This window comes from Mytilus edulis, chromosome 7, assembly GCF_963676685.1.
Source record: "Mytilus edulis chromosome 7, xbMytEdul2.2, whole genome shotgun sequence".
NCBI lineage: Eukaryota > Metazoa > Mollusca > Bivalvia > Mytilida > Mytilidae > Mytilus > Mytilus edulis.
The window spans coordinates 28,829,337-28,841,801 of NC_092350.1; the positions used below are offsets into that span (position 1 = coordinate 28,829,337).

General features: G+C 32.1%; 1 protein-coding gene across 1 annotated transcript in view; it reads left to right on the plus strand.

Annotated features, from left to right (window-relative positions):
* LOC139481196 (uncharacterized) overlaps positions 1-12,465 on the plus strand; it is a 197,992-nt gene that overhangs the window by 110,944 nt on the left and 74,583 nt on the right. The window contains exons 19-21 of the mRNA XM_071264355.1: positions 7,064-7,222; positions 7,743-7,885; positions 8,349-8,419. Of these exons, the coding sequence (XP_071120456.1) occupies positions 7,064-7,222; positions 7,743-7,885; positions 8,349-8,419 (373 nt within the window). The remainder of the gene's footprint in view (positions 1-7,063; positions 7,223-7,742; positions 7,886-8,348; positions 8,420-12,465) is intronic.

The window sequence follows — 12,465 nt, forward strand, 5'->3', positions numbered from 1 at the left end:
ATGTGTTATTTTGTCACAAAAGAGGGACGAAAGATACCAAAGGGACAGCCAAACTCATAAATCTAAAACAAACTGACAACGCCATGGCTAAAAATGAAAAAGACAAACAAACAACAGCACACATAACACAGCACACATAACACAACATAGAAAACTAAAGAATAAACAACACGAACCCCACCAAAAAACTAGGGCAGATCTCAGGTGCTCCGGAAGGGTAAGCAGATCCTGCTTCACATGTGGCACCCGTCGTGTTACTTATGTGATAACAAATTCGGTATATAGTCTAATTCGGTAGGTCACATTCATGAAAAGAAAGGGGATTGTAGTTACAACGTAAGGAACAAATCTGATATCATTTGTGAAACGGTTATTCCATGACGGTCAACCAACTCGTGATGGCGTCCGTAAAATTTACGAAGGTATGATTTCAACTTCACCATTTTGAACTCTTGGTTTAATAGCTTCCTCGTGAGCAGCAACCCTCTATCAAGAAAATCATGATAGAAAATGCAAGCACGGGAATATTGTATCAATTGGGAGATATATACCCCTATTCAGGTGCTGCTGGAATGTTACTACTCAGAAATGGAAAGTTCACAATTGGAAAGCTGAAATCATCTCTTGTGTCGTAAAGTTTTGTTTTCAACCGAACCTCGTTGTCAATTTCTAGATGTGAGTCAAGATATGAGGCCGACTTAACTGTATCTGTAGTATCCTTTATCTCTAGCTCGATAGGATAGATGCGTTCCACATAGTCACCAAATTTAGAATTATTTAGTGAAAGAACATCATCTATATAGCGGAAAGTAGAGTTAAAGGATATTGCTTACTTCTTATCTTTCTTCCTAAGAAGTTCCTGCATGAAGTCAGCCTCATAAAAATAAAGAAACAAGTCGGCAAGTAGAGGGGCACAGTTTGTTCCCATTGGAATGGCGACAGTCTGTTGAAAAACACGTTCTCCGAACGTAACAAATATGTTGTCAATCAAGAAATCAAGCATCTTGATAATATCAGTTTCAGAGATTTTTTTGTTTGAATCAGAGTGGTCCTTTACAAAGTATGATTTATCCCTACCTAAGACAAGATACTTGTATCTACGTTGACCATTCCTTTTTATGAAGCAAAGCAATACCAACTCTTTCAATTTGTCTTTTAGTTTGGAATGTGGAATACTAGGGTAAGGAATAGAAAAGTCAAATGTTTTAATACTGTTACAAGATGAAAGAGAGTTAGATTGTATGTACTCTAAAAGATCTTTGGAATTTTTAAGTATCCACATCTGATTCACGCCCCCTCTAGAATAGGCAGTTTCACAATAACTTTGAAGCCCGTCTTTGATTGCTGATAAAATAGATGTTAATAATTTAGAAAGAGGTTTCGTAGAGCACTTAAAAGATCCAGCAATATACCGTTGTTTGTAAGGACACTTATGTAGTTTAGGTATCCAATACAGTGATGGAAGATCCTGTTCTTCATCTTTGGTTGAAATTACCAAAGAACACAGAACAGACCTATGATTATCGATGATTTCCTCTTTGGTAAGTGTCGTGAGGGTATATGTTGAGTTTCCAAGTGAATTGTCAATACCTAATTCGTTTATCAAGCAGTTAATGTAATGAGTTTTACACACAATAACGATGTTGTTTGGGGCTTTATCTGCGGGGACAACAACATATTTGTCATGGAGGTAGGATAGGTGTTTTGCAACATTTAAAGACCGGGGCTAGGGTATAAAAGGGAGACAATTTTTGAAAACATGGAAATATTCAAATTTAAGGCAGGGTTTAGGTCTAAGGAACATTTTTTAATATTTCTTATTAATTAATTACTTTTTTTGCAAAAAAAAATGTGCAGAGGTGGGAACATAAAAAATAAATATTTATAGCCAAACAGATTGAAAAAATTCTTATTAATAATTAAAATATTTTTAAATGAAATTCTGAGGTGCAATATTTTTCAAATTCAAATCTTGTGATTGACAGATGAGGAGGAGATACCCATGGCAACAGCTTGTTTATATTTACACAGGAAGTAGTGTGAAACATGTGAATACATTCATGTCTAGATAAATTATATACTGCATGCATTAATGTACTGATAATCCACTTACCTATCAACATGGGAAGTATTATTATCCTAGACAGTGTATCAAGAAATCCACAGAATGTGTATTTTACACCACAAGAACTATATAAAATCAGTATAAGTTTCAATTTCACAGATTAAACATGTTTTCACTTTTTCAGTATTTTTAAGAATAAAATGTTTGATGAGGTCTGAATTTAAAACAAAACTAGGTAACTAAAAGAATATTAATTTTAAAAATTTTCACTTGGCAATTTTTATTCCCATAGGTGGCCCATGTATGGGATGTTATCAGGATTTGGGTGCCAGTATCGCACAAGTTTCAATACACAATTTGGCATTATATCTCGTTTATGCCAGATAAAATTTTTGAATTTTGGATCACGCGCCAAGGCTTGTAATTTTCTCTCCTGATATCTATCATCCCTCCAAACATCTCTATGGTACAGCATTGTCCAAAAATATTTATATTTTTCCTTTCTCAAACTGTTATTTCTCCTGTGTCTTTGCTGACCCTCCGTCTCCCACCACATTTGTATGTTGCTTTCATCAGTGATACATGGTTTACACAAGCAGAAAGGACATTCATCTCTATCTTCATTTTGCTGGATGACAAATCTGTTTACTTCTGTGTCCTCATTCGCATTGTCATCATTTTCAAGTATTTCATCAGTTTGGGTTGATTCATTCACACATGTTGCTTGCTCATCATTCAATTCATTCACATCCCAGTTATAATATCCAAACAAACTAAGAATTGTTTCTTTCTGTTCTTCATTTACAAAAAGTGATAATTTTGTGCCCTCATTTGACATATTTGCAGAGAGGACTACACTTCTGTGTAGAAACTTGTGTAAAACAACTTTCCCTCCAAAATTTTTATCTAAGATTTATGGACAGTATCATGTTCTATCACATGGCATTGAGGAATTTCTAAGACCTTCTATTTGTTCTATTTATTTTGTGTGTAGAACAGCTGATATTCCCCACACATAATAAAAATCACACTTTTATCTGTAACTTTAACATGAAGAAATTAATCAACCAATTTAAAAGACAAATAATAGGTTCTGTCATGCTGAGATTCCTTCAGCTAGTTTTATGTAGCATTTTACTTAGGGGTCAGTACAGGATAAATTAATTAATTAATTCTGTTCTTTTATCTTTTTCTTGAAATAATTCATAAATTCTTAAATATTACAATTATAATTCATATTCTTTTTATTGAAAGATAGAGGGAAAGTTAAAAAAATAAATTTCAATAAGTAAATAAGGTCATTTTTATATGAGATGACAGAACTCCTGATGATACAGGCTCACGCATCATGCAGGTATCAACTTCCCCTCTTGGACTTAGATCCATTTTGTGCAATTTGTTTATACCTAAATGATGGAAAAAGAATCTAAAAGACCTCCTTGTTTTAAAATATCTGTACCTGGTGATGATAGTAAGAAAAAAGATGTATTGGATAAACTACAACATGTACGAAGTATTATAGTGAAAGAGATGAACCACCCTGTAAATAATGCTTACATTTTGGAGAAAGTACTGGATGAATTTATTTCTACCCACAGTGTAGACAACTCTGAGAACAAAATGGAAAATATGAATTTAAACACATATATTCAGGTGGAGAAAAAAGATGTTGATCAGCAACTTTTTGTGACAGCTGAAACTTCATTGCAGAAATTGGTCAGTGTTTCAGAAAATCATTCATCATTTTGTACTGGTCACTTTAAATTAAAAAAACGAACTCAAAAAGGACATGTAGCCGCGATTAGATTTACATGTGACAAGGATAAGCATCACTCTGTACTTTGGTCATCATCTCCGTATTTGCCAAATGGAGAATATATGGCTAATTCAAGAATCTTCCACGGATATGAATGTAGTGGAATGTTACCTGTACATTACAACCGATTTTCACAGGGGGCCAATATTGGACATATCAATAAGTCTAAACAAAGTTACATGTTTGATAAATATAAACGGTTTGTAGACGAAGAATACAACGACAGCATTGAGACTGCATTGATGGAAGAAGTTGGCATGTATGAAGACTTAACAAGTATTGACATTATGACTGATGCCCGACATGGCTGGAGGAAAAATGCTAAGGATTCAAGTGTTGTAGCTATAGGCGAGAAAATGCACAAAGTTCTGAAATGTGAACATATTACTAAAGCAGACGACTTTGTATCACAGAGACACGAAAAACTTGGAACTCAAAGAATATACCAGTACTTAGATGATAATGATGTTAAAGTTGGTATTCATTCACATGACAGGAACATGAGTATAAACAAGTTGGTACGTGAATCTGGAGTAGTAAACCAGAATGATTCATGGCATGGAATAAAAGCAGTGAAAAGTGCAATGAAAAAAGTTTCCTCTGGACCTAAATATTTACAAGGTAAAACGTGGTCTGAACAGCTTGAGGACAAGGTAGAATCAGTAGCCACCCACTTTCATTGGGCAATTCGTAATTGCGAACAAAATCCTAAAGAGCTGAAGGACCTTTTGATTAATGTTGTGGAACATTACAAAAACAACCATACTAAATGTCACCCAGACTCCAGATGTAAAAGGGATGTAAATTATGAACCTAAAAGGTCAACCATCAATAAACCTATAGCAGAAAAACTACTTCTAAGTGTAATCCATAAATCTGTTATTTTCAAAAGTCCAGATCATTTCGTTCTTGCACGTGATACATCATATGTAGAAAGTTTTAACAATACAATGAACATGTTTCAGGATAAGAGAATTGTGTTTAGTGATGCAAATTATAATGCACGAGCCTGTTTAGCTGTCTGTCACTGGAATGAAAATGTGGACAGAGGCTATACATCTATTTGGAACCCTGAAAGGAGAAATGCACCAAGAAGCATGAAAGGAAAGAAAAATTATAAACCTCCATCTTACTCTTATAGGAACAATATATGGAAAAGACAAATAGACTCCATTTATCTGTGACCACAATTTTGATAGGCATGACAGTTTTCTAAACTATAAAATACTACATAAAATATGAAATTGTGTGACAAAAAAATTTGGAGATATGACAAAAAAATAAAGAAAGTTGATTAATTTTATTTAATTGTTTATTTTTATTTTTTATATATATATTTAATCTGGAAATTAGATATGTAAATAATGTGTACAGTAAAATATTTTATTTACATTTATTTCTTGTCTATTCAACATGTGTTATTGTTTACATTATCACCATCAGCTGTTTATTACATTTCTTATCTATCTAAAGACCGCCCATATCCAAATAGGTTTAATTGCTGTAGGGGTGTAAAATTTTCTAGGTCATCCCCGGTCTTTAAAGATTGACGTAGCATGGGCATTGATATACCCATTCAGTTTCATAACTCTGATTTGTATCAACGATCTCACTGCCTTAATCCATTCGGAAAGAGTGTATACGTCTTCCTTCTCGCGCTTAGCCCATTGCCTGGCATAATCCTCAACTGAATCCATCAAAATTTTAAAGTTGTATTTCCAATTGATAGACTTAGGCTCACGATATTTCGGACCTTTCGATAACACATTTCGTAGAGAACCTGTAGCTTGAGAAAATGCACGGTGACCTATCATTTTTATTATATTTTTGAACATATATCAAAAGTAACGTCTTATCTGTTGAGGCTTGGTTCGTACTTCTGTATAAAAATATTGTCTTTATTAATTCTCATTTCTTCAGTGAATTGGTCGTCACATTGGTAAAATGGGAAAACATAGTATTTGGGTGATTTGTTGATGGCGCATAAATCCATGTGTTCATTGACGTTGATCATCTTAATTTCTTTATGTCGGATTTTTTGACGGTGAACAGTAAATTTTTTCCGTAAAGTGTTTCATGTATATGTATATATAAAAAAATAGAAAAAGTCATTTACTAAAATAGATTTGTTGTTATTGACGGACACGTAACGTTATTTCAGGAAAAGTGTTATGATTCGTGTATAATTTGTCAGATCAAATGGGGATACAGAACATTAATTTATAAACACATCTCTATTGATATGCATAGTTAACATATCAATATGACAAGTAGACAGGTTAATTGGAATACTTGTTGGGTCAACCATTTACTGACCAACACTGTCAAACTTTATTTTTTAATGCTTTAGTTCAATTCTGAACGTCATATACATGTAGCTCTTGTTTGAAAAGCATAGTTTCTTTTTTATCATTCTGTGTCTGGTGGTTTCCTTCCTTTTTCCTTTCAATTTTTAATCTTAAGTTTATTTATTACTTGTTTTTTTTAAGCATTTTTTATGATATTAAGTTTAGATGTTTGGTTTTTAATTTAGAAAAGGCGGTTATGAAAACTTGTTCCATGTGTTCGTTATATAAGGTGGCCTTGCAAATAGAATATGATCTCTCATTTTGTTTCTTAAAACGAAATGTCTATAATACATAAACATTTGTTTATTATGTTGTTAACCCTTTCCTAATTTCGCTCTTTAGGAGTAATCTATAAGGGTTGTTTCAACATTTTTCAAAGTCCTCTGTTTAAATCTTTTTAGGAAATGATGCTCACTTCTTGTAGCGTCGGACAGAAAATGAAACTTCCCAGTATTCTTATTCTTTACCGCTACAAAACAACAAAGACGTTGAAAGTATGCCTATGACAACGAACGATTGTAGTAGAAGTCAAATGTCCCAAGCGTGGCCCAAGAAGAGATAGATCAATACTTATAACATTTTTCGTTAAAATTAAAGAATATGCAACACCATTTCGAAACTGTAAAAGTTCAGAAATAAGTCCAAAATAAACTTATCACAGTATAGTGTACATAAATATATACGTTTCCCGTCAACTGTTAACCTGTCAACTAGTAAAGCGGTCGGATTTTTTTTCAACATGTTAATTATCTGCCTATTAAATGTCAATCTATCAACCTAGCAACTTGTCAAATGCAATCCACAAACTCCTTTAACTCCAATTTGTCTTTGCAGATAGCAAATTTAAGATCCAATGCTAGGAAGTTGGTTGATCAGATTGGATCTATAGATGAAAGTCAGCTTCCACCATTTGTAAAACCAGTAAAGAATCTTGTGGACAAAGTTCAAAATGTCCTCACCACAGTAAAAAGTGACATAATGGGATTTTATAATGTAAGTAATACAGTGAAGTATATTGCCTTTAAATCACTGTGATTTTTTTTAACCTCCTTCACTTGTTGCAGCCAATATTTCGATTTCTACTATTTCTACACATCTGTTTGGATATAGAATACAACATTCTCTACAAACAAACTTACTTTCTCTAAAACTTAATACAAACGTAATCATCATTAAACAACTGTTTATTTTACTTTTAAATCGATCAATTTATTATTATTATAAATTACCCATGTCCATAAACTTCAGTCCTTTTTATTTTTTAAATGAAGAAAAAAACCAAGCACTAATAACAAGAAGCAAAGATTGGTTAAGAGAACTCAACGACAATAACCCATCTTCAAATTACACGATTTTTTTTCTTGTTAGTTGTGACCCAAGAGAACCAAATAGGACAGTATTGATCAATCATCGATCATTTGTAACTTGTTTTTATGCAAAGCTATGTATACATTTATTTTTTATGTTGTATAAACATGTAACAAGATGTTAAAGTATATCTTATATGTTTAAGAAATTGATGCAAGCAATAACAGTAACAATACCAGACAATGGGCGTCAAATATTTGAATCCATTAAAGAAATCATTCATGGATTTGGAAATATTGTTAGGGATCCAAAGACTGCACTGGCAGAAATTGGAAAAGGAGCTGTTCAGTATGTTAACATCTTTTATAGAAAATAAGTTACTTTATGATTACAGCCAAAATAAAGAGAAAAATAGTTTGTTAAGACAACTATTACTTTAGATATCTGTGGTTGAGATATCCTGTACGGTTACAACTTTTTTGGGGGAAAATAATCAATAAAACAGCACAATTTTATAAGTCTGAAGATAATTGAAATGTCTCAAATGAACAACTTTCAAGTGATAACAAACGTTTGGACATGTTGTGAGGACTTTTCAATTTTTAACTTTTTATACCTTTTCTAAAATTTACTATTCAATTTTGCTGTCATTCTTGTTCGTGCGCTTAGAAAAAATATTTGTTTTAAAGAAATTGATCATGTTGATTAATATCAAAGTAAGAATCGGAATACTTAATTAAACAGCGCTAAAATATATAAACGATTTGCATAAATTTTTGTACTCAAATTTACTTGATCATATCTTTTGCAGGATATTTATGTCTGTTATATCATTATTAGAAGCTAAAAATACCATCCAGGAAGCTTGTAACTTTGTAAAAGGTAATATCTATAAGCATAGTAGTAACGAAAAAAATGTCATAAAATAACAACATAAAACAATACTCCATTTGCCAATTACTGATTTAATTCTGTTATTATACACTTTTTGAGCAAATTACTTTACTTTGTCAATCGTCGATTGGTTCCATACCGGACAAAATTGGCATTTTCCAATACAAAGCATGATGAATTGAAAGGGAAGTATCGTCAGTTTAACTAATGTTTCATTAAAAATGATTTCTGATGTCAAAAGTATTTAGTTGAACAACAAGTTAATGTAATTATGACATTTACAGTGACTTGACTGTAAGTGTTGCTCTCCACCAATTAAAAGTATTCTATATTCATAAGAATCAGACATTTTGTGAATTAAAACATTTCATATTCAGAAAAATGTGTGTAAAATTGCAATATGTTTGTAGGAAGTTTCCATGGGGAGATTATCATTTTTTCTTTCAAAAAGACTTTATTCAAAAGAATAATATTTTAGGTTATCTCCCCATGGAAACTTATCAATAGCATATTGTTATTTCACACATATTTTACTGAATGTATGATGTTTTTTTTTTCTTCTTTTTTTAATAGTAGACATATTTTATTAACAATTACCTGTTACATCAACTCTCAGTTGCCCAGGGGAACAACTAAGGAGGCCCCAATTTTTACAGTCTCATTTGTCGGGGGAAAAGCAAATGAGAAAACAAACTCCCACTATGAATTATTAACATCAACCTTTATAATTATTAACTATCCTTGTACAAATGTACATGTACCTGCAATCGTTATCAATCTATATAATTTACCTCTCACCATATATAATTTTTTGAATAAAGTATGTTTTTTTTTTTTTTTTTTTTATCTTTTTTCATTTCTCACAAAGGCTACCTGTATTTATTAAAGCAGTTTCAATTTTATCGTACATCACGTCTTTTGTTATGTTAATTTCAATTACATTAAATATCTGGTCGAGTGATCATTTACCACGTGCGTTTTGGTAAAGGGATGTGTAGTTCATTCATAAAAAAAATGGATTAATGATGTTGATTCCAAAAAGGATTCATTTCAAAGATATGGTGAGTAAATATTTGTTTATAAAATGAACCTGTTGATACAACATGTCTTGTTACAATTAGATGATATACATGAATTACATACACAATAAACATTACATGTAGGGAGTTGAGAGCAGTGTACATATTATTATTCAATCAGTATCAAAGAAGTCATTGCATGGACCTGACCACGCAAAATATATATTTATATACACAAACTGTCACACATAGTAGAAAAGGCTTCGTTTTTTGTATTTGGTTTAAGATATTTGCGCAAAAAATGCATTTCATGTTTTATCATATTTAAAATCACCGAATTACTTATCCCTTTCTTTTGATATTTTGCGATATTTCTAGTTTTCCAGATAACCCATTTCGTGATTAGAAGCTCTGTATGTAAAATTTGGGCATAAGATGCATCTGCATTAATGACCCCAAAAATTATACTTGTTTCCGATTTTTGTAATTTTTCGATATTCAATTTTGAACAAAATTCCCATATTTTCTACAAAAATTCCCGCCAAACGTCTTCCACCAGTTTACAATAAATAAAAAAATGAAAAAGTTATTCGTTTGCATTACAAAGTTGACACTTCCCGTTTGAGCGATTCATTTTTTGTAATTTTTCTTCAGTGTAAATTATATTATGTAGTAACTTCCATTGAAGTTGTTTAGTTTTCCTGTTAGCTAAATTCTTATTTAAAGTTTCCCAAATGTATTCCCATGGTAGTTCATTCCCAAAATGTAAATTCCACTTAAACTGGCTATTTGGAGCTGTTTTATTCTCATAAAAGTATCTAATATCTTTAAGGCATAATTTTTTGGCATCAACGACAACTCTATTTTTTTATAAAATGACAAGAATTTGTTATTTTTATAGGTCTATCAGAATGACTTTGTATGATAGAGTCTGTTTTTAAAACGTCAATTTGTTGAGGTGTTAACGTAGATTCAATGCGGCTATATTGTGCAATCCAATTCCTTTTATCTTTAGACTGTTAAAATATCAAAAGATGTTTTAAAGGATTTATTGTTTAAGTCCCATATATCTTTTATTTTTTTTATTCCACTGGAGGCAAAATTTGCATAATATAATGCATGTCCCTTGAACTTAAAATTTACAATTGCCGAATATATTTTCTTCTAAAAGGTCCTCTTTCGTGACCGATTTTTGAATTTTCTGTAAGTCAGTCCAGGAAATTAAAAGTTCTTTATAATATTTTGACATTTGTATTTGCCTAAAACATGTAGTGTCCGAGCAAGAACATATAAAAAAATCTGTATCATATTTTTCGTCTAGTCACGTTAACCAGTATTTTCCTATTGCATTCCATTTTTATGTTTTTGAGTTGACAATACTGTACATACTTTTCACCTGTTTTGATTTAATAAAGTCCCTTAAGTTTATCATTTCTATCACCCTTTTTCTTTCGGTAAACAGCATACTGTTCTAGCGATTTGGTTTGTTGATTGTTGCCCTATCAAATGCTTTTTGTTGATCCAAAAAAAATATTGCACCCTCCTCATCTTCTAAATCACAAAAATCTATAACATCTTGTAGTAATCTATTGCCTTGAAAAATGTTGCGCCCTTTGACAAACCCTTTTTGATCGAAATCAATTATTTGCGGTAATACATTCTTTGGAAATAATTTTATAGTCCGTGTTCAAGAGCGATATAGGACGCCAATTGTTTATGTCTTCTCTCTCCCTAGACTTAAACATAAGCGTAATCATACCTCTATATTGAGATTCACAGAGCAAATTGTTGTCAAAGATTTCCTCAATAACCGCCACGAAGTCGTCCTTTATCAAATACCAATATCTTGCACGTTAAAGACACCCTTGTAGATTTCGAAAAAGAGTAGGCTAATGCCGATACAAGGCAGCACTCGCACCCGCAAAGTGGAAAGGGATTAATATAAGTTGCAAAACTTGTTTCCCAATCCACTATAAATAAATACAAGTACACACCCGTGATAGCGCGGGTCCGTGACTGGATTAAAGTATATTACTATGCCTAAGCCTTATTTTAGTAATTGGTATTGTCATCTGATAAGTCATGTCGATTATAAGATACACAGTTTTCTCTGCTTTCAAATCTTTCTGTTTGAACCCGTCGACCTGGAACTTATCAGTTCTTGGAAATATTAATTATTTGGAAAACAAAAGGTCCTGGCTATCCAGGAATGGAGTATTTTTTAATCAACAGCATTGTCCTATATTAGTTATCTTAGAAAGTCTTGCTGATTGCTGAATAAAACTACAATAGGGAACAATTTGACAATGATTGAATTTAGTAGTGTCAGTCTTTTGATTATGACCCGTGTATATAGCAAAATCCTAAATACACCGTTTGGTGGTGCGCCTGTCAAATGCGGAACGTACAGATAAGGTAATAGCTGAATATACTATTTGTATCGGCCTCGGATTCGACCCGGAACTTGTTAATTATTGGCAATATTAATTATGCTGAAAACAAAAGGGTCTGGAGTGGTGTAATTTTTAATCTACACCATTGTCCTATATTAGTTATATATAGAGTTGAATTCTTTGATTTGTCGTTTTTACCCGATGACGGCTGACAAATTGGACCTCGTAATTTTAGTATTATAGATGTTTAAACTAAATACCAATATATTTTGTAAAATTCATTTACAATTCCTTCTTCCCCAGGGGATTTATCAGGTTTCAAAATTGTAATGGCCTTACTTATTTCATCCAAAGTTATTTCCATTTCACACATTTTTTTATTTTCTTCGGTTAGTTTATGGTCTATATTCTGTAATAGATGTTTTGCAGCCTCCCTATCCCACCCCTCAGACGTAAATAATATTTTGTAGAAATATACTTGTTCTTCTAAAATAGATTCTATTTCATCTTTATACTTTCCGTCTGCACCTTTTATTCTAGACCATAACTTTTCCGCGCCCCTCTTTTTTTCTAGATTAAAGAAGTACCCTGTAGATGTTTCCCCTTTCTCGTACCAATTAAC